At 36.2% G+C, this 27040-nt stretch overlaps 1 protein-coding gene across 1 annotated transcript in view; it reads left to right on the top strand.

Moving 5' to 3' along the window:
• COG5 (component of oligomeric golgi complex 5) overlaps positions 1–27040 on the top strand; it is a 269120-nt gene that overhangs the window by 213875 nt on the left and 28205 nt on the right. Inside the window, exons 15-18 of the mRNA XM_043871704.1 lie at positions 12089–12199; positions 13585–13647; positions 21002–21105; positions 24155–24392. Of these exons, the coding sequence (XP_043727639.1) occupies positions 12089–12199; positions 13585–13647; positions 21002–21105; positions 24155–24392 (516 nt within the window). The remainder of the gene's footprint in view (positions 1–12088; positions 12200–13584; positions 13648–21001; positions 21106–24154; positions 24393–27040) is intronic.

Genomic DNA, 27040 nt, shown 5'->3' with positions numbered 1-27040 from the left:
AGAACAGACTGGTTCCAAATTGGGAAAGGAGTACGTCAAGGTTGTATATTGTCACCCTGCTTGTTTAACTTTTATGCAGAGTACATCATGCGAAATGCTGGGCTGGATGAAGCACAAGCTGGAAATAAGACTGCTGGAAGAAATATCAATAACCTCAAATATGCAGATGACACCACATTTGTGGCAGAAAGCGAAGAAGAACTAAAGAGCCTCTTGATGAAAGTGAAAGAGGAAAATGAAAAAGCTGGCTTAAAACTCAACATTCAGAAAACTAAGATCATGGCATCTGGTCCCATCACTTCATGGCAAATAGATAGGGAAACAGTGGAAACAGTGATAGACTATTTTGGGGGGCTCCAAAATCACTGCAGATGGTGACTGCAGCCATGAAATTAAGAGACACTTGCTCCTTAGAAGAAAAGCTATATTAAAAAGCAGAGACATTACTTTGCCAACAAAGATCTGTCTCGTCAAAGCTATGGTTTTTCTAGTAGTCATGTATGGATGTGAGTCGGACTATAAAGAAAGCTGAGTACCAGAAAATTGATGCTTTTGAACTGTGGTGTTGGAGAAGACTCTTGAGAGTCCCTTGGACTGCAAGGAGATCCAACCAGCCATCCTAAAGGAAATCAGTCCTGAATATTCATTGGAAGTACTGATGCTGACTCCAATAATTTGGCCGCCTGATACTAAGAACTGACTCATTTGAAAAGACCCTGATGCTGTGAAAGATTGAAGGTGGGAGGAGAAGGGGACGACAGGATGAGATGGTTGGATGGCATCACTGACTCGATGGACATGAGTCTGAGTAAGCTCTGGGAGTTGCTGTTGGACGGGAAAGGCTGGTGTGCTCCAGTCCATGGGGTTGCAAAGAGTCGGACAGGACTGAGCTACTGAACTGAGCTAATACAATTCAGTTTTGTTAGCTGTAGTCCCCCTAGTGTACATTAGATCCCCAGACTTACTTATCTTATAACTGGAAGTTTTTACATTTTGACAGTCTTTACCCATTTACCACATCCCTTACACCTCATCTCTAGTAACCACCAATCTGTTCTTTGTATCTATCAATTTGGCTTTTTGGATTCTGCATATAAGTGAAATCACATGGTATTTGTTTTTCTCTATCTGACTTATTTTACTTAGCATAATGCCCTCAAAGTCCATCCATGTTGTCACACATGGCAGGATTTCCTGCTTTTTTTGTGGTTGAATGATATTCCATTATACGTACATACCACCTTTCCTTTATCCTTTCATCTGTTCATGGACCCTTGGGTGGTTTCCATGTCTTGGCTAGGTTAAATCATGCTGCAGTGAACACTGTGGTGCATAGGTCTTTTCCAGTTAGTGATTGCATTTTCTTCAGATTGCTGAATCATATGGTAGTTCTGTTGTTTATTGTTTTCCCTATGAGTGAGAGGGAAGCCCTGTAATGGTTGAACACTGAAGGAGGAAATCTAACTGTAAAGGAAGGTTTGAAATGCAAGAAGGAATAGTAAGCACATTTGGTGAATATATAGGTAAATCTAAGCCTTAGTTGCATGAATTGAGAAATAATAGTGACTAATTTGGGACATGGAAACAAAAATCCTAAAAGACAAATTCACATTAAAGTTTATAGTGATGAAGAGATAATGAGTTTGAAAGCATTCTAAAATGTTTGTGTTATTCAGGAGGACTATAAATCTATAGATACATTGACCTAAGTTGAGCATGAATATTAACAGTTTAATTATGGCTACTGAAAATAGCCATAGAATAATAGAAATAGAATAGCAATAGAAAAAATAGAAATAGAATGTGTATCTTCAGAGATAATTGATGGAAAAAATGGATATAAAGACAAATACCAGTTCAGTAAAATGCTGAAAAGTAAACAATAAAAAGCAAAAAGAAAAAGTCATATGAAAGTTCATAGTAAGATGAATTCTAACTGTATCATTGATCACAGTAAATATAATTACCTCAGTCAGGTAATTAAACTTATTTTTTCTGGTTTGACATCATAAACACTGCTATTAAGATTAATATTCAGAGAGAGCCTCATTAGCTTGGAGCTCAGTAATACAATTTTTTTACTATTAAGACTTCAGTTAAATTGAAAGTTATCTGTAGACCATATAAAGAACTTCTTGCTATGAAAATTAATAATGCATATAAGATTATAGGTTTAATTATATTAGGCTTTATATCCATCAAAAACTGTGAAAATAGTAGTCTATAATATACAAATAAATAAACAACTAATTATTTTAAAAATCTTAGTGACTAACAGGTCTTCGGAGAAGGTAATGGCACCCCACTCCAGTACTCTTGCCTGGAAAATCCCATGGGCAGAGGAGCCTGGTAGGCTGCAGCCTATGAGGTCGCCAAGAGTTGGACAGGACTGAGCGACTTCACTTTTCACTTTTCACTTTCATGCATTGGAGAAGGAAATGGCAATGCTCTCCAGTGTTCTCACCTGGAGAATCCCAGGGACGGGGCAGCCTGGTGGGCTGCCGTCTGTGGGGTCGCACAGAGTCAGACACGACTGAAGAGATTTAGCAGCAGCAGCAGCTGCTTAGGTCTTAATAGTTGGATGCTGAAATTTTAGTTTTTCTATATCCCTAAGGATAATACATTTTATTAGAAATTCTGTGGTTTGAATTTCAGTCTGTACTAAACCTAAACTACCATAAATCAAAGAGATCTTATTCTCTATACTTTATATATTCAAAGAGGTTTTCTGTCAATTAATAAATTAATCTTAGTATTTATTATTGGAAAGTGGAAAAAGCTCAGTATAACTGACAGTAAACCGTTTTCTATTCTTCAAAGAATTAAAAATATAAAGACTTATAACTCTAAATTTAATTAACAAAGCCAGTGCTTTAGGAGCCAGTGATTGGGCATGGGTAGGTGGAAACTCCATCTGTTGTTCAAAAGCATAAGGTTCTTTGAAGAAAAATAAAGTGAAAGTTCCAAGTGATCCATTCCTAGCAAATTGTGTTTGTCTTCCCGACCCGCTGTAGTTACCAAATCCCATGTGTTAGGTGGAGGTTTTGACTTAAAAGGACAGGAGCGTGGGAGCAGATCTAGAGGAGGTTGATGAGAAAGGTAGATTGGTAAAAGGGTCTTAAAGTAATCCAGGGTGTCTGAGCAATGCAGCTTTGAATTACAAAGCTATGATTGATTCCTGTGTGCTGGTTTTACTCATCTATAAACAAGATTTGATTTCCAGCTTTTTAGTTATATGGTAACTGTCCAAAAGGGAACCCCTCTCAAGTTGTCATTTCTTTGCTATCAGATCTGTGTGACCTTCTAGTCTGATGTCACGATGTAACATTACCATTGAATCTATTCTGTAGTTGAATAGACTTGTCCTTATTTTTAGCTAAACAGATGTGTAGTAATAACTGTTTTTTTTTTAATCAAGTAGTCAGATATTTGAGAAATTCAGTAGTCTGAAATAAAAGAACCAGGAAAGAACTAAAACCGTCCTCTGAACTTGTAGAACTGATGTCACAGTGTTCTTGCACTCAAGCATAAGCTTACTTCCTGGGGAAGAGTCTCAGGTTGCGTGGAGTCCGTCCTCTTGCTTCCCAATTTAAAGCAAGTTAGACCAAGAGGAGGGGAGAGAGAATCAAAAAGAGGAAACTTACATCTTAAGAGTAAGAGAAGGATTTGTAAAATCGTCAAATTAAAAGGAAAAAGAAGCACAAAATCTCAAAAGATGTAATAGCCTAAAGCTGTTTAATGAGTGAAGAGGCAAGCAGCCATATAGACCCTATGAAGATCTGATAGAATCACTTTTAAAACAAAGATGTGTAATAGCACAAAAATACCAGTCACTAGTGAACGTACAGAAAGGGAAAGTAGAATTTGCCTTCTTAAGGTATATGCTCCCGTCTTATTTGTGAAACCAGAAAGTGTGGCAAGATTTTCATGAAAATATTTTCTGATAGTTTTAACACCTAAGAAAATTAATTTTATTTGTCTAACAAGTTCAGTTCGGTTGACGTGCCAGGAAAGTGAAGAATTGCTGTGTAAACCTGTGGGTTTGTCCTTTGCTGTATACATTGCAGAAACATGCCCTATCTCTGAATTTCAAATACAATACAATTTCTAATATATTACAAGCTATATAGTATTAGGGATGTTAGATAATTTAATTTTGAATGTGCATCTGTGTATAGATTTTTAATAAGATAATTGGCATGTTGTAATAAGCTTAGTGATATTTAATTATGATTCTTCTTTATTCTAAACCAGGTAATTATAATGAAAGCATTTGATAAGTAAATATAAATAAAAATTAGTTATTTTAATCTGCGTCACAGATAAGTAGATCAAATGAGATTATCTTTCCCAAAAACCTTCTGGGGAAGTAAACAGTAACCAAAGCAGTTTATTTCCTATTATATTAAATCTTTCAGGAATGGAATTGTACATCTTTCGTTTTTACAATGGAGGAAATTGTGTGACATTTTTGAAGTGTGTTCTGTAAATTAAGCTTTTAGATACTCTATGAAATTCCATAGTGCCTTTTACTACTATATGGTAACCTTACACATTATAAAATCCCTCATACTACTGTTTAACATTTTTGCTTTATTTCTTTCCAGTTTTTTTGTGTGTGTTTGTGAGAGCAAACTGCTACACAGATCTTTATTTTTGTTTGTTTTATACACTTAACACTATAATGTAAGCATCTTCCATTGTTATTTTTTCCAGCTTGTGAATTGCCTGATACACCCAACTATTCTCTTATTCTTAGAGGGGTAGGGCTTTCTAGTTTTTCTGTTTTATAAATAACATCATCCTTTTGCATACAGTTTTATTATTTTCTTGGGATGCGTTTCTAATAGTGGGCTATGAAGGGTCACAGCAGTTTTGAGACTCTTGGAATATATTGCTCATCAGCATCTTTTAACCTCAAAAGTGTTTAGATGAACCATAGGATACACTTAGACTCACTGTTCCATATGTCCAGAAAAACTGATATGACATCACAGGGATTACAGATAGATTTCATCTCCTGTGTTTGTAGAGATCTGTAGTGACTGGCTGGAACATTGTGTTACAGGGCCATAACAGGACCACAGTTAATTGCTAATGTCTTCTCTGTGTGGGAGTGGGGAGTAACAATCAGAGTGAGACATTTGCTCTTTATACACTCCATTTTTTGTTGTTGTTGTTAAAAATATCAGTAGTAACAATACTTGGCCTTTTGTGAGTTTTTTTTTCCTTCTTTAAAAAAAATTTTATTGAGGTATAGTTTTTGTGTTTGTTTCAGGCGTACAGCGAAGTGAATCAGTTATGCTTATATACCTGTATTCACTCTTTTAAGATTCTTTTCCTTACAAGTCTTTACAAAACATCGAGTCGAGCTCCTTTTGCTGTACAGTAGCTGTTTATTGGTTATCTCATTTATATATAGTAGCATTTCTGTGTCAACCCCCATCTCCCACTTTATCCCTCTTCCGCTGTCCTCCTGGTAACTATAAGTTTGTTTTCTACCTCTGTGACTATATTTCTGTTTTGTAGATAAGTTCATTTGTACCCTTTTTATAGATCCCACATAAGCAATAGCATATGATACTTATCATTTTGTGTGTAATTAAAAAATTTTTTTTTGTGTGCTGTGAACTCCAAAATTGGATAAAAAGCAAATTCAAGAGAATTTGAGAATGTGTTTTAATATAAATTTCACATTAAATTTTAAGTTTGGAAATTGTAATCCAAGTACATTCACCACTTTCAGAATAACTAGTGTAGATGTAACTATAACTGAAGGTTCATCAGAACTTGTTTCAAGTTTTTGTTAAAAATATCTGATTTAATATAAAAATGTTTTGACTTTTTTTTCACTCAGGAAGCATTGTAGATTAGTTTTGCATTGTTCTAAGTCTGTGAAATTCTAATACCTTATTTTCCTCATTTGTTTTACATGTGATTTCAAAGAAATATTTTAAATTATTATGACCAAACCCATATTTAAAAAAAAAGTTATCCTGAACCCTTGACATATCCTTAGCAGTAATAGAAATTACAGATGAAAAGAACACTAGAACAATAGAATATCTGGAAAGTAACTTAACTGTATGAAATTCATAACTAATCCATAATATATTTTCTTGTTCTTTTTAGACATTCTTCTCAGTCACCAATGTTATAATTCCCCAAAAGAGTACATTATCTGAAAGAAATTTAAAGCTCTCATCCAACTCATCTCTTGAATTGTCAGTTTTCTTTCTTTTACTTATAGCCCTCAACTGTGATCATAGGGCGGTCTTGGGATCATTTCGTCTACAAGTTAAAAATGATATAAAAATATTCTTCATGTTAACATAACTTATCATTGTTTCAGTGAATTCATTTCATTGAATTCACACAAAGTTTCTAGTGAGCATATTACAGAATTTCTGAAAAATATTTTCTTCAGGTAGTTAAAAAGAAATAATAAATCTTGTCATTAGCACATAGGAATCATTTTATTTATTAAGAATTCCTTTAGCCTTTGAATTCCCTTTCTTTCCATTGTGTGTATGTGATTTTTAAAACTCAGATGCTGCTCTTTTGCTTTCTTGCATCTTTCCAGACTGTATTAAATAGTGTAACTTAATGCAGTGGTATGTACATTTCTCATAGTTTAGAATATTGACTCTTTTATTGTGTTTACCTTTCTAGTTCCCTAATTCCTAATGCTTCCAGCCAAAACTGTGTTTTGGCACCTCCATACGATTTTATCCACCTCAAATAAGGTGGACTTTGAAAAAGCAACAATGAGAAACCATTACTCTGACCCTTCAGTTGTTCAACAGATACCTACCAAGCATCTTCTACATGCTGAGCATCTATGTGAATTCCTGAAAAGTGAATTTTAAGGAGATCACCTGAAGGAAATAGCTTGAAAGAACGAAAGTTAAAAGGGCTTAAGATGAGTGGAGGCTTCCGAAATAGAGAATGTCTGCTTTGTACAAGATACTTTGTTACCACAACCAAAAAGGAAGCAGAATAATTCAGTCTGTACTTCCAGACAGTTTCATTGGCTTTTGGTTCTGATTCCTCAACCCTAGTGTGTGCCTGTGGTCCCTTGCCAGTACTGAGATAACGTAGAGCTTGGAGGAGTGGGTTGTGGAGGAAAGGACTAAGCAAGGGAGAGGTGAGGAGGAAATGAGAACAAGACAGAACTGTCTGGAGACAAAAGTGGTAATGCCTCACATTGCTAAGACACTTTACAGTTTACAAAGCATACTTTGGTATTGACTAGATTGTTAGTTTCATGTTACAATGAAGAAATTGAAGCCATATATTGAGCTAGCAAGTGGTAGAAATAAGTCTAGTTGCCTAGATAAGTCTGTTGTTGTTATATAGTTGCTAACTCATGTCCAACTCTGCAGCCCCATAGACTGTAGCCCACCAGGCTTCTCTGTCCCTCCTCTGTCCATGGGTCTCTGTCCATGGATCTCAAGAATACTCCAGTATTCTTGCCGTTTCCTTCTCCAGGGGATCTTCCTGACCCAGGGGTCGAACCTGACCTCACATCTCCCACATTGCAGGGGGATTCTTTACCAATGAACCACCTTCCTAAGTCTAGTGTTCATTTTATTGTAAACATTTTAGAAACAGTAAGAGAATGGGTAAAATAAAATCAGATAAATTCGTATAGTGGAATAGCACACAGCAATAGATAGGAACAAAAATGGATGAAAACCAGTAATACTATGCTGAAAGAAGCTTTATACTTATATACACAAAAACTTTATATAAAGATATAGAATAGGCAAAAATGATCAGTGAGATGAAATCATTGGTAACAAATATAATGATGCCTATAAGTTGTTTTGAGATGCATCAAATATATAAAATGAATGGAGACATGAATAAGATAAGCAAGTTTATAAAATGCTATTATAGAATCTAATTAGTAAGTATACTGGTGTTCATTGTACAAGTCTTTAAATGTTCATAATAAAATGTTAGAAAAAAGTTTTTCATTACTTTTAGTGGTTTAGAAAATAATATGTGTTAGTAAAAATAAAATTTTTCCCCAAGAAAAATACACAGGAGGTAGCAGGAACTGGTAAAAGACTGGCTGATATGTGAAATATATCTTTGGAACTCATTAAAGGTATACTTCGATATTGTCTGTGAATGTAGCCGCACTTAAAAGTTAAGACTTACCACACCAGAAGAGTGGTGTTGAGTGGAAATTGGGATGAAAGACCCTCCTGGAATGACGTGGTTAGTTTTACACAAATAAAACAATTTATTAAAACTAATGACACTCTGTCTACATTACATCTTATAAATTTTACCTTAAAAGTAAAAAGAAACCTGAAAGTAAATATTGAATTCCAATTAATTATATGCACACATAAATGTTTAGGGGTGAGGTATACTGATGTCTAAAAAATGAGTTGAGGATAGGTGATAGGTATGTGATATAAAGGACTTCCCAGGTGGCGCTAGTGGTAAAGAACCCGCCTGCCAATGTCTGAGATGTGGATTCAATTCCTGGGTTGGGAAGATCCCCTGAAGGAGGGCACAGCAGTCCACTCCAGTATTCTTGCCTGGAGAATCCCATGGACAGAGGAGCTTGGCGGGCTACTGTCCACAGGGTCGCTAAGAATCAGACACAACTAAAATGATTTAGCATGCACACATGTGATATAAAACAAATTGTAGAATGTTAATTGTGAAGTCTAGTTTATTAGTATATGGGAATTTACTGTGTAATTCTTATAACCTGATGGAGAAGACAAGGACCTAAGTAATCACTTTTTGTAAATATTGAATTAAGAGTTATTGCAGCAGCAAGTAGCAACGAACACACCCAGGGCCCAGATCTTGGTCTCTAATACCACTTCTCACTAAAAGAAACCAGAATTTCTTGAAAACATGGCAGATTACAGATAGAAGAATTCTATCAGTGTAAACTTAAGAAATTGATGACTGAACTGAGGTTTTATAATAGAATATTACTATGCTTCAGTTCAGTTCAGTTCAGTTGCTCAGTCATGTCCGACTCTTTGCGACCCCGTGAATCGCAGCACGCCAGGCCTCCCTGTCCATCACCAACTCCTGGAGTTTATTCAAACTCATGTCCATCCCAGCATCAGGGTCTTTTCCAGTGAGTCAACTCGTCTCATGAGGTGGCCAAAGTATTGGAGTTTCAGCTTCAGCATCAGTCCTTCCAATGAACACCCAGGACTGATCTCCTTTAGGATGGACTGGTTGGATCTCCTTGCAGTCCAAGGGTCTCTCAAGAGTCTTCTCCAACACCACAGTTCAAAAGCATCAATTCTTCAGCACTCAGCTTTCTTCACAGTCCAACTCTCACATCCATACATGACCACTGGAAAAACCATAGCTTTGACCAGATGGACCTTTGTTGGCAAAGTAATGTCTCTGCTTTTTAATATGCTATCTAGGTTGGTCATAACTTTCCTTCCAAGGAGTAAGCGCTTTTAATTTCATGGCTGCAATCACCATCTGTAATGATTTTGGAGCCCCCAAAAATAAAGTCTGACACTGTTTCCACTGTTTCCCCATCTGTTTCCCAGACCAGATGCCATGATCTTGGTTTTCTGAATGTTGAGCTCTAAGCCAACTTTTTCACTCTCCTCTTTCACTTTCATCAAGAGGCTTTTTAGTTCCTCTTCACTTTCTGCCATAAGGGTGGTATCATCTGCATGTCTGAGGTTATTGATATTTCTCCCAGCAATCTTGATTCCAGCTTGTGCTAGGGACAAAGGGTCATAATGTATGTATGATTCAGAAAAAAATTATGCTCACACATGTGTGTATATGTGTGTGAAAGGGGGAAAGAGACTAAATAATAAAGCAAATGAGATAAAATGTTAGCAACAGGTAAATCTGAGTAAAGCATAAATGTGTGTTCCTTACACTATTTTTATTTTTATAACATTTTGTAAGTTTGAAATTACTTTCCCCCAAAAGATTAGACAGGAGTGGTGCGGGAGGGAAACCCAGGTGATCTACTTAGCTAGGGACTGATTTTTAGTTGGAGTCATGTTTTTTTTTTTTTTTTTTTTGCTGAGGGATGTTCCATTCTATGGATATACTAATCTCATTTATCCATCTATAGTTGACATGTGCGTTGTTTCCACTTTGAGGCTGTTATGCTGTGGAATAATGATTCTGTGAAGAGTTGTGTACACATTTTTGTGTGATGTGCTTTTTATTTCTTTGTGTATATATATCTAAGAGTTGAATTGCTGGGTATATTTTCACTTCTGTTTACCTTTGACGAATGGCCAGGGTGTTTTCCAGAGCCTCTACTCCATTTTAAATTCCCACTATCAATGCATACGAGTTTCCAATTTCATGGCCAACATTTGTTATTATCTGTCTTTTTTTGTTAAAGCATCCTAATAGGTATAAAATGGACCTCTCTCAATTTTTAAACCCTATGAGTATGATTAGGTCTTAGTAGTAATAAAATGGTCTCCACCCATTTCTGGCAGTGAGCGTCTTTATTAAATATGGAATACATATAGTAAGTGGAAATAGGATAATATCAGAGAAATTCTTTTCCCATTTCTTTGTTAGTATTTCAAAATTATTTGGAGAAAATCTCAAGAAAACAGAGATTAGAGTTTTAAAAATTGTAGAGCTAGAACTCACGGATTTTAAATGCCTCTTATAATCAAATACATATTTAGCATCTAAGCCCCGAGTCTGTTGTGAACATGAATACCACTGCCACTGAAGTCTCAACTGTGGTTGTGGGTGCCCTTCCTCACCCTCGCCATAGCATGGAGCCCATCATCTGCCTTCTTCTGGGAGCTCAGAGCTTCTGTTAGGATTAGTTCACCACACTATAGATTAAACTGGACTAAACTGAGTTCATCTGAGGTCTAACCATTGATTTTTAACATGGTTTCTACAGGGAAAATACGACATTTTTTTTCTTTCAGCCCATCAACTTACAAATGATTGTTTAGAACACAACTTGATTATAATTTGATAACTATTTGTCCATGAGGAAAGGCAAAATAAGTTGAAATTATTTAACCTAATGTCAGAAAGCTTTACATTGACTTAAATCATCATTGTGGATTAAAACTTTAATGAAGGATCATTCTCTTTATTCTAATTGGAGTTTTTATGTTTTGGAATTGAATATTATTGCCATAAGTAGGAATTGTAAAAGTGGGAATTGAATTGAATTTTGAAAAATGTATGTGTGAGTATCAAAGAGAATAGAAAGAACAGTAGTGTTTCTTTCACTCATATTTTATTTGTCTCAGTTTAACAAAGGGAAGATGGTCTTGGTTTCATGTTTCCTAAAAGGTCAGTTTTTCATATTTGATATGTGCATCCACCTATATACTTATTTCCTCATGTTTTATTTTCATAATCAAGTTTAATTGACCTTTAATAATTGTTAAAGAGGATTGGGTTAAAATCTCATTAATATGAGAATGGTTATATGTGGGCTTTTTTCTTAAATGGGGCTATAATAGTTTTAGATTTGATTCGATAAAAATTCATGTCCTTTTCCCTAATATGCATGTACTAGTACCACTTCTACTGATCATCCATACACAGTATAATCCTACACAGCTTTCTTTTTAATCTACAAAATAAAGAGTGTAATGCTCTCTGTTTATCTCTTATTTCATTAGACTATTATGACTGTCAAATGTCAAATAGGATGTAGGTTTATTTTTGTTACTCCCACCTTCTCTCCTTTCTTTTTTCTTTTTTTGGGGGATGGGTTTTTTTTCCTGATTTTTTGAATAGAAAAAAAGATGGTTGGCAGAAGGTGTTCCCTAGAAACACTATGCTGATGTATCAGAATAACAGTGCATCCTGGACTTTTGGGTCACACTTGCCTGAGGAGTCCACCAGCTATGAAGGACTGATGAAGGGTGTTCTTCCTGTGTGAGACTAATTAGGCTTCTAGGCTCATCATGTTATCTCTACAGAGGTTCCCGGCCATGCCTGAAGTCCAGAGCTTGACTTGAATATTTTCAGTTAACATTTGCTTTGTCAGACAGAGGACCATAAACTTCCCCCCAGTTATATATGAGCTGTCATTTTGGTAATTTCTTTTTGTGTTGAATTCTTACAGCTCTCCACACAAGGGGATGCAAGTCAGGTGATTGGACCTCTTACCGAAGGACAGAGAAGAAATGTGGCAGTAGTAAATTCACTATATAAGTTGCACCAATCAGTAACAAAGGTAACCTTTATTTTAATTAAGCTCCATTGACTTAATTTCAAGTTCTTTCTTCTTGCCTCGAATTTAGACAATCATGGATTATTTAGTTTTTTGCCAAGGAATACAGTGAAAATGTGATTGTAAACAAAGCTGAGGACTGAACTCTTTCTAAACAGTCTTCCATCCTGGCCTTTATTATTTGTCTGTACAGTTAGTTTAAAATACATGAGGCACTCAAGGTTACTTGATATAGTCAAGTTTATTGAACAGTTGATTTACAGGTAAATTTTATGTGTTTTATACCTACTAAAATGTAATTTGATACCATATGGGTGGTAGCAAATTATAGCAAAGATAGTAACAATATAAGAACTCATAAGCTCCCTAACATGTCAGAAAACTTCTATCTTTGCCCAAAAAAATGAGGGAGAAGATGCATTAAAAACAGTGATATATAATCTTCTGATATACAATCACTGAAGACTACTTGTGAGTAGAAAAAAAATGTTGCTATTGTTCTACTAACACTTTTAAAAAAATGACTGAACTTTAACTTGTTTGCCATCATGTATTATGTCTAAGATGAACTGTAAACATAATTAAGTATTAGGAAAGCAACATTATCAACCCCATCTTTTGATTCTTGAGTCACTTGTGTTTACTAATGATTTTCAAAATATTTGGTAAGTAGAGAGATAGTTAGAAGACATGAAGAAGCCAAAGGTTAGTTGATATTCCTAAAAACTCTAGTATGAGCTCTTACATGCTAAACTGTATTTTAGAGTACTTGTAATGACTTACTTGTAAGTATATTTTCCATTTACTTAAATTTTTTAGCAAGTCATTGCTAAACAAAATGTATTTTTAAAGAGTTATTAACAGGTAAATGTCAGAAAAGTAAAGAACAAAAGTAAATAAAAAGAATATATATTTTCCATTTCCTTTCATTATTACTCTACAGACTCACAAGCAATGAAAAGTTGGATTTATTTAGCCTGATTTAAATGTCTTCATTGATACTTTCAGAATTTTCATAGTGTTGGTATTGATTTGTAGAAAGGGAAACATTTGACATTTGACTTGTTAAAAATTATAGGCAACTTAGAAAAGGTGATTTTTAAAAAAATAAATAAATATGGCTTTATACTGATCTTTTCAAGTTAAAACTATATCATTAAGGAAAGCTAGCTTTTAGAATTCTTAATGTTTTAATTATTTTAAGTAGATAATTGCTTTATACAGGAAAACATTTTAAAACCTATCTACTGCATACTAATGGACTTTTAAAACATGTAAGAGATGCTACTCTAAAGTAATGATAATGTGAAAACAGTTTTATCATGTTATGATCAAAATTATTTATAAAAATAGATAACTTACTCAAAATATAACTGGATTTGTTCTAGGTCGTTTCCAGTCAGAACTCATTCCCACCAGCAGCTGAGCAAACTATAATTTCAGCCCTAAAGGTAAAAGAATTTAATTTAATCTTTGACTCTGTAGATCAGAGTCAGTTTTAGAATTGTTTGGATGAGTGGGAGATGTCACATTTAAAAATAATTTAGAATCTTCTCCGTATGCCAAAAGTAGCATGTTGATGATTATCCTAACGAGAGAGGCTACTTGTGTGTTTATATTTTCTAGAATTTAAAAATAGACCCTGTCAGTGTCTATAGATTGTGTTCCAGTTATGATAATTGTATCATAAGCAAGAGAAGCAAGAGTCTTATAAATATTCACTGTGTCTTAGGGCAGTGCTGCCCAGTATTATCCCAACAAAGCAGTGGTTCTCCATCAAGGCAATTTTGTCCCCTCCGGGCATTGAGTGATGTCTGGAAACAATTTTGATCATCATGACTGGGAGCAGGGTGCTGCTGGCCTCTCGTGCCAGGGATTCTGTCACGCATCCTGCAGTGCACAGTCCCCCAGAACACAGAATCACCATGCCCCACATCTCAGTAATGCCGAGGCTGGGAAACTCGACTGTGCACCTGTGAGGCGTGACACCGGCGCACATCCCCACTTTTTAACGTACTAACGTAAGTTTTGCCTTGAGAAGAGTCAGAGAAGATGCAGTCAGTCCAAAGCCTTCCTGCAGTGACCCTGCCAAATACGGACTGAATTGCTTATGTTAACAGACCTCAGTGAAACAATTTTGGCCTTGCTTTTTAATTAAATCTCATTAAAAATCTTTATGGCATAATAAGTGAGAAACAAACAGAATCCTCTGACTCAAATGGAAAAAGAGAATCTTGAATTTTCCTAAGACTGTAGAAAGCTTACTACGTCACTTTGATTTAGGATGTTATGGTGCATAAATGCAACCCAAGGACGAAAAATCTCCATGCTTTTATTATTTGACAGGAAAGATATTAAACATACTTTTTTGCTTACTACAGAATATAAAGACACATAGTAGTCTTCTCTCTCTTGTTGAGATTTTATCCAAAATTAAATGTTATTTTAGGTTCAGAGTTCATCATCTCATATTACCATCATTAACTCCTATGTCATGAATGATATAATTAATGATTATACATTTAAAGTCATTTCATTATAACCACCTCAGCTATAAGTAGCATTTAAACACCTTAGGCCAATAGTTCTGATATATTTATTACTGAGATCATCTTGCACAGATAGTATGTTACTAAGTTTATATAAGTTTTGTTGTTGTTTATATAAGTTTTTATTGTGTGGGTTTGATATTCTTTATATTGAAATATTTTACATTGTTGAGACTTCAGTATTTTTGTAATCTTAGTTATTTTCGGTAAGTACTTCCCTTACCAAAAAAAGCACTGTTTTGTAAAGAGCTTGTGAAATATAATCTAGCATCCTTTCTCAGTTTCCTCTGGCAGTTATCAGTCCTGTACCCATCCTTTCCATGAAGGCATTATCCACAATGCTGTCTTCTCTGTTTTCTGTTTTCCATGAGTTGGAAACCTCGCCTGACTGTAAAGTTCTCTGAGTACACCATCATATTGTAATACAGATAGAGGCAGTTTTATTTCTTCCTTTCTGATCTTGATGCCTACTTTCCATGCTTTTTTCACCTGCTAGAACACCTAGTACCATGTTGCCTAGAACTGGTGAGAGTGGACTTGTCTATTTGTTTCTAATGTGGGGAAAAGCACTGAGTATTTATTTTACTATTTGAAGTAGGATATTTTCTTAGATGGCTTTTATGAGATTAAACAGTTTCTTTTTTATTCCTGATTTAATGAGATTTTTTAAAGTTATAAGTGGTGGTGTTTCATCAAACAGCCTTTTCTGTATAAAATGATCACATGGTTTTACCTCTTTATTCGGTTAATAAAATACTGAATTTATTTTCAAATATCAAACCAACTTTGATCATGATGTATTACCCTCTTTATGTATTTATTTCTGGATTTGATTTACTTAATTTGTGTTGAAGATGTTTGTATCTGTAATCATAAGTGATACTGGTATATAGGTTTCTTCTTTGTAATTCTTTGTCTGGTTTTGAAACTGTTTCCTCCTTTTCTATTTTCTGAAAGAATTTGTGTAGAATTTGTATTGTTTTCTCCTTAAATGCTTAATACAGTTCTCCAGTGAAGTCATCTGGGCCTGTAGGTTTTTTTTTGTAGGAAGTTTATAACTGCAAATTTGATTTGTTTAATAGATAGAGGGCTATTCAGATAATCTGTTTTTTTTCTGGATTGAGCTTTGATTCTTTGTGATTTGGATATTTGTGTCTGTTCATCTAAATTACCTAATTTGTCAGAATAAAGCTGTATATGATATTCTCTAACTGTCTAGTTAAAGTCTATAGGACCTATAGTGATAACCTCTTTTTACTGATGATTTGTGTTCTCTTATCTTCTTTTAATCAGTTTAGTCATGGGTTTAACAACTTCATAATCTTTTTAAAGAAACATCTTTGGGCTTTATTAATTTTCTCTACTGCTTGTCTTTTTATTTCCCTGATTTCTGATTTTAGATTTTTTTATTTCCTTCTTATTTTGAATTTTCTTTGCCTTTTGTTGTTTGTTTTTTGGAGACCATATATCATTGATTTTTAGACCCCTCCCATCCTCTAAATTTAAAGTTGTAAACCTCCCTCGAACTTTAATTTTGATATGGCATACTTTTATCTTCATTCATTTTGAAATATTTTTTATTTCCTTTGTGATTTCTTCTTTGATTCATTTTTTAAAATTTCTAACTATTTGTGGTATTTCTAGATATCTTGCTGATTTCTTTTTTTTTGCTTATCACTTTTTTATTGAAGTATAGTTGATTTGTGATATTGATTTCTGATTTAATTCTGTTATCATCAGGAAACATATTCTGCATGATTTCAGTCCTTTTAAATTTATTAAGTATTATGATCTAGTGTGTGGTCTGTCAGTGAACGAACCATGTATGCTTGATAAAAACTTGTAATCCTCAGTTGTTTAATATCATATTTGTAAATATCCATTAAGTCAAAGTGTAGTGATGTGTTCAGATTTCAGGTGCCTCTACTGATATTTTCATAGTTGTTCTATCACTTGCTGAAACATAGGAGTTACAATTTTCCATGACTGTGGGCTTGCTTATACCTCCCTTCTATTCTGTTGATTCTTGACTCTTCCGTTTTGAAGCTATGTAACTAATTGTGCTGAGGCTCTGTTGTGTAAGTATTTATCATTCTTATGCCTTCTGATGAACTGACCCTTTTGTCATTATGAGATATCCTTCTTTAGCTTTGTTAATACTTATTGTCATGCATTATTTTATCTGATACTAAATTACTCCAGTCTTCTTTATTCTTAATATTTACAGAAGACGATGTATCTTCTTTTGTCCATTTACTTTCAACTCCTCTGTGTCTTTACTTTTAAATGCATTTCTTGTAGGTAGTATAGGGTTGGGTCTTGCCTTTGTCTGTTCCCATAATCTCTGCCTTTGAATTGGAGTGTTTAGTCTGTTAACATAATACAGTTATCAATAAGGTTTTATTTAGGTGTATAGTTTTATTGTTTTTTGTTTGTTCCCTTTGTTTTTTTATTTCCTCTTTTTCTCCTTTTCTGCCACCTTTTGGATTATTTGATCGTTATTTTTTTGAATTTCACTTAAATGTATTTCTGAAATCTTTGTCTATATTTCTTTGTAATTTTTTTTCCCATTGTTCTTCTGTGTATATGTGCATTCTTAGCTTCCCACAGTCTTTTAGAGTTAATATTGTACTGTGTCATGTAAAATCTAGAAACTTTGCATTAATTGAAGTACATTTACATCTACTTGCATGGAGTATCATATTTTTATTTTAAAATTTCCATGTTGGTTCTTTTTTACATTTTAAATCACTCTGTTGAGATTTCCCATTATTTATGATGGGCATTTTTTTCTTTATCTCATTGAGGTTCTTGCCTGATAACTGTAGAGTGGATCATTTCAGAATTGTCAGCTATTGATTGTCTTTTCCCTTTAGAACTGATAACATTTCCTCAGTTCAGTTCAGTTGCTCAATCGTATCTGACTCTTTGCAACCCCATAGACTGCAGCACACCAGGCTTCCCTGTCTTTCACCAGCTCCTGGAGCTTGCTCAAACTCATGTCCATCGAGTTGGTGATACCATCCAACCATCTCCTAGCTTTTTATTATTTAGTCATTTTAATATATCCTAGACAATGTAAACATTATGTTTTGTAGACTCAGTATTTTTATATATTGCTCCTATAAATATGTTGACCATTTCTTTAGCAGATAAGTAGCTTGTTGAGACTCAAATTGTACACTGTCAGACCTGCAGTTGGCCATGTCGAAGATCTCAGTTCTTTCAGCTTTAGTTGCAAGCCACTTGTTTGCTTTGCACACACATGGTTAAATTAGCTGAAGACTAGTGCTGAGTTCACACATGGAAAAATAGGCTTGTTTCTTCTCTGGCTCTCTCGTCTCTGAAGTTCCCCCCTTACTCTCAGCAGCCCTGATTGAACCAGGGCCCCTTCTCCTGTTCCTTTGACCTGAAAGACTGCAGGTTTGGTTTTATTTTTCTCTCAGCATTTTAGCCACCTAGGCTTGCCACTACCATGACTAAAGTCACTCTCATTGCAGAGGCACAAAAAAGGAAAACTCACTCTCTTCTGATTGTTATGTATTTCCACACTCCTCTAAAACTGCTTGCTTTTTTGCCATCTCCAGAAGCCTCCAGTAGGGTTTTTTTTTTTTTTTTTTTTTGGTATTTTTCCACAATTATGTGTAGGAGGATCTGTAGTTAGGCACTCACTCCTTCATACTGTGTAGAAAACTTGCCCTTCCTTCCTGAAATCTCCTGTCTATTTATTTTCACTATATTCCAGGATCTCTTCTTACTTCTCTGCCCAGTGGCAAAGAATAACCAAAAGCTCATTGGAGTCAAATGCGCCTAGAAAAACCCAGCTTTTCCACTTGATAGCTTTGGACAACCTTCTTAACTTGACTTTAGTTTCCCTGTCTACAAATTACTTTAAATTCCACATCAGTAAGTTAGAGATTCTCTTGATTCTTAGAGGAAGGAACAATTGAGTTTTCAGTGGCATGGTTACCTATGAAACCAAAGCACAGTATCTAGCACGTGACATGTACTAAGTAAGTACTACTACCCCTCTTAATCTGTCAAGGGCCCCTCTTCTGCATGACGTGAAAATGGAATTCCTTACTCTATGAACTGTCCTCTGGGATCTCAGTGACTCATTTGGCTTTGTCTTCTCTCTTAAAAGCCAAAGACAACCATATCTAGTTAAAACGTGTTAGAAACTACAACTGTGAAGCCCTCAGTCCCTGCTGGAGAGCCCATGTGGGTTTCCCCGTAAGTCCTTCCAACTTGTGTCCAAAACTGAGCTCAGTATTTCCTTCCTCCATCCCTAAATCAGCCAGGTGCTTGTGCATTTACACATTCAGTTGATAATGCCACCAAGTCATTAAAGGAGAAAAAAATCTGAGTGTACCCTTCTGTCTTTCCATTCCGTATTTCTCACATCTGATTCCCAAGTCCTCTGTTCTCTTTTCCCAGTGTCTCTACCTCATCTCCTCATCTCTGTTCTTGCTGCCTCTGATTTGGTTCAGGCACTCACCACTTTGCATGCTACTGTGTCCTTTTGCCTTTAATCTAATTTATCCAGTCTGCTGTCCCAGCATGATTTTTCCCAAATTCAAATCTTTAACCAGGTTTTTTTTTTTTTTTTTTTCCCATTGCTTAAAACCCATCATTGGTTTCCCAGTCCCTTCAGGATATGTTCCAATCTCCTTAGCAGCCTGCACCGAGTACATCTGCTCTGTCGCTCTTCCACATCGGCAGCCACCGCATACTCTGTTAAACTCCTTGAAAAGTTGAAAGTGAAATCACTCAGTCTTGTCCGACTCTTTGCAACCCCATAGACTATAGCCTGCCAGGTTCCTCTGTCCATGGGATTTTCCAGGCAAGAATGCTGGAGTGGGTTGCCATAAACTCCTTATAGTTCCCCAAATGTATAACCTTCCCCAGGCTCCTGTGCTCTTGACGTACGCTCCCCCCAGTCTCACACCCTCCCTCCCAGCACATACACTTGGCTTTTAACCTATTTTGACCTTTGAAATTAAGTTCACGCAACACCTTTTGTTTTTTAATCCTCTAAGTATAATTTGGGTGTCTCTCCCGTGTTCCCTAACTCTCAGAGCACTGATATCACCACAGCCTACCTGTTGTCACTAGATTGTGAGCTCCCTGAGGGCACGCTGTATGTGTGTGTACACACACACACACACTCTCTTTTATCTTGTTTCATTTTCATCCTTTATTTCCGAAAGGAGAGCCAAGGGATTGTGGGGCAGAAGGCTTAGAGAGAAAACACACAGCCCATGTCTCTGTCAATCCTGTATACATATCTTTATTTTTATCAGCAAATTAAGGCTTGAGATGACATTTAGGAATCTAATGAATAACCTTTTTTCATTGATTTCAATTATTTGTATGAGCCAAAGTCATCCATCTTCCTTGTATGTAATCATGATTGAAGCATATATAATATACTTAAAATTTAGACTTTGAGCTTACTGAGGCCCAGTCATATTTTCACATTAAAACCATAACTGTGGCCTAGCATCATAACATAACTGATGAGTATACTTCGCAGTAGAACAGTTTCTCAACCTTAGCACTATTGATGTTTTTGGCTGGATGGTTCTTTGTCATGGGGGACTGTCTGTTGCACTGTAGGGTGTTTAGCAGTGTCTCATGTCCTCTGGATGCTGGAAGCATACCCCTCCCCCACCCCAGCCATGACAATCAGAAATGTCTGTAAACATTGCCAGGTGTTCTCTGGGGAGCAAAATTGCCCCCAGTTGAGACTCACTGCTGTCAAACTTGAAGTAGAAATCTGATCCACAAAATGCCTAACTCTTCTGCCCTTTGAGAGTCACTAATATATTTATTATATCCAGTTTGGTCTAAAGCATATGATGTTGCTCCAGTTTTGAAGAATTACTTTTGGTCTTGCCTCAGTCTTTCCAGAAACTTTAAAAAATGTGTTCGTATTATCTTTGCTTCATAAGTGACATTACCCCTCTCTTCTCCTTTCTCCAGAGGCTCATTTGAGTGTTAAACTTTTTGAAAATATGAGAAAAGTGGGGGAGTTGAAATTTTTCAGTGCCATGTTCCACATATTTTAAACTTTAAAAATCATTACTGACAACAGTTACGAGAAGAGCAAACTTCTGTTGGGTTATTATAGTTAAACTGTATATAGTCTGAATTTGATATAATGTGAAAACTTTTATTCAAAATGCTTCTCACACCTCAGATTTCCTTGTGTTTGATCTATTTAAATTTTGCCTCTTTTTAATCTTCTTTTTAGGCAATCTATGTTCTTATGGGAAATGCTGTGCAGCCCTTGCTGACTTCCGTGGGTGATGCCATTGAGGCTATCATCATCACTATGCACCAAGAAGATTTTTCTGGGTAATGACTTCCAGCCAAAGGCTTTGCTAACCTTCATAGCATTTGTTTTTCACTCCCGCCTCCACCTCTACTCCCTAAGTCTCTACCATCTAAACCGTCTAGAACCTTGTTCCCCTTGTGGTGGAGTTGGCCCCCACCCTTATCCTCCTTTGTTCGCCGGGCGCCATAACTGATTTTTTTCAGTCCTTCTTGTCATCATTCGTCTCCTGCTCTTCAGACTTGGAACCATTAACATCTGTGGGACTCGGCTTGTTATTAATACTTCAGGACATTTGGTACCATCTTGTTTCTGCAATTATATTTTTTTCCTTACTTCTCTGTACTTGAGCCTTTGGTGTTGGTATGGTAATCCTTGTATAAAATGTCCTGTCTCTATCGCTGTGCTAGTCTGATTCCTTTGAAGGCAAGGTCCTGCCCAACCCTCAGTGCAGTCTAATCTGATCATATCACTCCTAGCCATAAACACTGGTATTATTCCATAGCTATTTCATATGTGAACTGCTTATTTTCCATATCTATGTGTTTTGAGAATAAAAATCATAGTTCCTAGCTTAGTGTTTACTGAAATCTTTTTAAGTAAAGTGGTTTTGACTTAGTGTTTTAGAAAACTGGAGAATTTGAAACAGTTTGCACATGCTCAAAGTGATTAAAAAAAACATGCTTTAGAACTAAGCATTCATGTATTTTGTATGTAGATATATATTCTTATTTCTAGTTTGTAGTTAATTTTTTTTAATTGCCCTGTTTCTTTATATTCATGTTGTTTAATAGAGTATCTACTTTACTGAATTTCAAGCCACTGGTTTATCTGTTTATAGAAAAATGATGTGACTATTGCACTGTCTTTTAGTTTTTCAGATCACTTCTTATTTCATTAAGAAAGTATCTTTTGAAAGGTGAAAAGGTCAGTCTTTTTAATAATAATACGAAGCACAGAAAGGTAAAGTGGGTTCTACACAAAAATGCTGTAATATTTGGGTACAGGAATATGAAACTACTGATTACCAGTATTTGGAAATAAATGAATTTTGTTCCAAAGTGATCTGAAATATCCCAGTTAGACCAGTCATCATTGCCTCTGAAGAGGAAGCAAACTGAAGTAATTTTTAAAGGCTTGTTCTAATAAGAGTGGTTAGATACTTCCTTCAGTAATTGTGTTGATGAGCCACGGCTGGTGCCTGCGGATAACTGATTAGACATTAAAAGTTGGTTTCCCAAAGAGATATGTTTTTATTAGTTTGCTTAAATACCAGTGAACCAGATTGGTCCTTTAACTGACAGCCCCTAGGAGGACCCTAGGTCCTTGGCGTGCTGGACAGGCACCTCACAGGAGGGAGAGCACACAGACCCCAGAATGATGCTGCTCCTCAGGCATGCACTTGTTTATAGGCCTTCTGCCTTCTGCCTCGTGTGCGGGCTCTTACTGCAAGGACCCTGACATTGCTGCTCACCTTTCTGCTGCACTTTATTACTTGAGAACCTCTTACTAAAAACTTTTGACATAACTGGGAAAACTGAGTTTTAGCAATCTCCAGGCAAGGTTTATATTCTAGTAAATTTAAATCTAAATCAGGTTTCTAATCCACATTGAAAATTGGTGATAACATATTTCACGATTTTGTCTAATAGAGCATTTTACTTATATTGACACATGTTTATGAAACTTGTTTTAGTGAGTTATTTTCTAATCCTCAAGGAAATCATATCACCTGGCCAGATTAAAATTCTTCAAGCAGTCCTCCAGAGTAGTACCAATTTAATGACAGCGCTTTTGATAATGCTTAAGAAGGTTCAAAGAGATTTGGTGCCTTCCCCCCAGCCCCCAACATAGCCTTTTAGACTGACAAAATCTGAATAAAGATAGGCCATGATGGTCTGAGTCTGGCAAAACCGAACCCCATGTGAAGGTTGCCGTCACCTACTGGGGCTGCCCCTTTGCTGTGTTCCCGGCAGCACTCTGCCTGTGATACTGCAAACACCAGTGTTCCACTGGGCCCCTTCCGTGGCCTTGCCATAGTTAGGATGCTGTTTCTTACACCCAAGGAAAATCTCTTCCTGCTAGAACCTAGCCTGTTTGCTCTATTTTTATCTGTTTTCTGGAAGTGCAAGACCTTCGGTTAGCATTCCACTTACAATAACCATTGTTGTATTTTAAAATAATTAAGTTCACCTCATTCTCTTGTTCTCGGTGTTTGAATCATGTCTGTTGTTCTTCCCTAAACCTTTGCCAATTTCGCTACATCATTCTCAGAATATGATTTATTTTTTGAAAAAGATTCAGCATTATATAGCCAGTGATCTCATTGGTTCTCTAATTAATATCAGGTGATTTCTAATTTTGGCATAACTCTTCTTTCCTATAAATATTGCACATTCTTTTCATATATTCTTTAAAGAGCAATTATAAACACTTATGAATTATAAATAGTATTTCATGGAGCATCAGCTGGCATCATCTGTTGATCCAAATTAAAGCCTTTCCAAACATCTTCTGGGAGGAAAAAATTGCATACCATGTGTATTGTTACATAACCAGTTCCACAGTCAGAATTCTACTATTGGACTGATTGGATTAAATAGCACAAGAGCAGAGATATTTTTGCCAAGAATTTGTTTGGGGAAGGCAGTGTTTTCTGTTGCTACCGAGTGTAAAATCCTGTTTCAGTACCTAATATTGATTTATTCACTAATCAGGCAAACCATGTGAGTGGATGGAGAATTGTAAAGCTGGAAGAGTCCTTGAGAGGTCAGAGTGCATAAGGCATTCTGTGAATCATCCAAGACGGATGGTTGTTGGTTTCATTTTTCATAGTCTTTCAGTAAACAGATTCAAAGATTCCTTCAGTCATCTTCCTAGCATCCTAAATCAGTCTTTAAAATATGATTTAAACATTGTATGATGCTTTTTAACTCTTAACAAAAATAATGCCTTTTCTACCATTATGGAAAAAAATTGCTTAGGAGTGAAATAGCAGGCAGTGGGGGAAAGGAAATGTCCAACAGTGCCTTTTAGTGAACTGGCTGATTTTTTTTTTTTTTTCTTTTGCAGATCATTACCCAGTTCAGGAAAGCCTGATGTTCCCTGTTCTCTCTACATGAAGGAGCTCCAAGGTTTCATTGCCAGAGTTATGAGTGACTACTTTAAACACTTTGAATGCTCGGATTTTGTCTTTGACAACACTGAAGCTATTGCCCAAAGAGCCATCGAACTTTTTATCCGCAACGCCAGTCTCATTAGACCTCTTGGTGAAGGTGGGAAAATGCGACTTGCTGCTGATTTTGCCCAGGTAAAAAGGGAAAATATTTCAACCTCAATATTATCCATTTAAATAAAAGACCATCTGTGTATTATTCAGTGTTTTAAAGAGTTGAAACATGAAGAAAAGTAAACCTAAACCTAATAGGTGAAAAAGGAAAGAACTTAAAGGTACTTTCTTACAAGATATTTTTTTACTTTAACAAAAGAGTCGTCACTCCTCTTTGATAGTTCAAGGTACATTAAGTAGCTCATTGCACAGTAGAGTAGCATTTCCCATTTTTCATAATATGGGTCTTTCTCACAATTTTATTATCCTACCAGGTCAGTAATGATAAGAATAACTGATTAACCTTGTTGGAAAATAATGAAGAGAATGAAATTTATCCTTGAAAGAGTGGGAAAGGGCAATCTGCTCTCATGTAAAGAGGAGCTCCAACACATGTGTGGTCCTCCAGGGTCAGCTCAGCATTCCAGGGCAGGTTCTAATTCATTTACATGTACAGAGGTCCAGGTAGATTGTTTGATCCTCGTCTGTTAGATAAGAATACCTTTCTTATGCATGGCCAGTCTGAAAGTCATTCCACACTCTCTGACGTGAATGAAGTAGAGTCACATTAAAATAGCAAAACAATAATCAGCTCTCACAGAAAGGTTTTTTTTTCCTTTGTCCTTTAGACAGACTTTTAAAAAGCCTTATAAATATAGTATCAGAAGTAGATAGGAACTACCTCACACATCTACTTTCATTAAAGAAAAAATTCAGAAACAAATAATTCGTATTTACATAGCATGTCAAAGGTGAACTCATTTTTTAAGCCTTTGAAAGCTGTTAGCCCTACTGGTCTAAACAGTAATCCAAACGGATTATTCCCAGTGGTGTGCCCCATCCTCCTTGTTTATAAAGGTAGACAAGTTGTAATGTCCCTCCTTATTCCTGTGTGTATCTGGAAGCAAGTGTTGGTTCATCATTCCTGCTCCCAGGAAAGAATGTGGTGGGCTACTTACACCAGGCAGGGGTTGTAGAGGCTCCTCCACACCAGCAGTTACAATAAGGTACATAGCCTGTTGTTTCAAGAACCAGGCTGTCTGCATGTTAATTGGTCTAGAGTTAGTCATTTTCATCCCCAAATGATATGCCCGAGACCACTAAGTCAGAGTAAGGAGCCTTCCTTTGTGAAGTATGCCTTTAGTAGCCTCAGCGTGAGAATCCTTACAAATGTCACCATTTGTGTGGCTCCTTTTACTCTTCCCATTTTTGTCAACTTAATTCTTAGGCACCTGTACATTTTATTGTTACAGGTAAACGTCAGCTTAAAGAGAATTATATGTTGTGTCATACTTGTGGATATGACAAGTTTATTGGGGTTACAGGGGTTACAGACTGATTATCAAATGAAAGCACAGTGATGTACCAAGACCTGCTCTTACTTGTTAAAAACACTGTGATCTGTACCCCAGTGAGTGTCTGTTCTTCTTTCCCCCTTTCCTCCTTCATTTTGTTTTTCTTTCCCTGTCCTCTTCTCTCTCCTGGGCTCCCTCCCCCACTGGTTTATTTGCATTCTGCTCCAGCTGGTTCTTGAGTCACTTTCCTGGAGGCAGCACTTCAAGTCCAATTAGAGTGGCAGCCGAGCAGGAGATGGCCGACATGAGAGTGGTGCGGGAAGAAGGCTTTTTGTTTTTTATTTTAATGATATATCCCCTTATGAGTCCTGAGAGCTGGCGAGTGCTATCCTGTGACCCTTGCTATCGCAGCCGGCACCTGCTTAAAATGCCTAGCTTCCAGGGGCAGGATTGAGTGTCTACCTTCCTTAGAACCACACATTCAGAATTTTATTTGGCATTTCCTTCTTTCTGAAGACATGTTGCCTATAAATCAGACCTTTTCCCAGGTCCCTTCTCTTAAGATAAATGAAACTCATCAATCATTGTTATATGCTAACTTATTATGCACCAAGGTCACTTCTGTTTTCCATCTCTTACTCGGTGTTAGGGTATGTTTTCCAGCCCTGCAGTGACACTGGTGGCTGCACCTTCTGTGGGTTGATTCCTTTACTCCTGGACGGTGTCCCTGCTTCACAACACCCTGCCCCTCGCTGTGCGGCTTCTTCGCAGCCCTGTGAGTCGTGGGCAGTGGAATGATAGGCATAGGCACTTTGGAAGTTAGTCATGGGTGTGGCTGGTAGCTTTGGCAAATATTGTCCAGTGATTGTATCTTCCCCTATATTTTAAAAATATTAAAGTGAGTTTGGGGCTTTCATTTCATTTAATGTAGTTTCTTACCACAACTACAATTATGTGGTATTCTACCTCAGCTTTTGTACTTGGTTGGAAGCATTTTTCTGAGGTAAGTCAAAACACTTAGATGCCATTACCCTGACATTTATATTCATGACAGGCATCACCTGGAACAGAAAGCCTTTTGGCTGCCTCATTACTGAAAGTTCTATCAACTTGTATTCAAAATTAAACAAAACCATAGCGGCTATTGGAATCAAGAATACACTTATCCTTCATGGGTTTCAAAAAAAATTCTTGTGATAAAAGTGCCTGCTATTCTGGCATAAATAACAGAAAGAGAAAGGATTCAGAAGAGAGTAGTTGGGGATTACTGATTATTTGTCGTCAAGTCCAGTTTGCAAAGGCAGATAATGATATATTTTTAAAGATTTATGTAGG

Source organism: Cervus elaphus, chromosome 18, assembly GCF_910594005.1.
Source record: "Cervus elaphus chromosome 18, mCerEla1.1, whole genome shotgun sequence".
Taxonomy (NCBI): Eukaryota; Metazoa; Chordata; class Mammalia; order Artiodactyla; family Cervidae; genus Cervus; species Cervus elaphus.
This window is presented reverse-complemented; position numbering and strand designations above follow the sequence as displayed.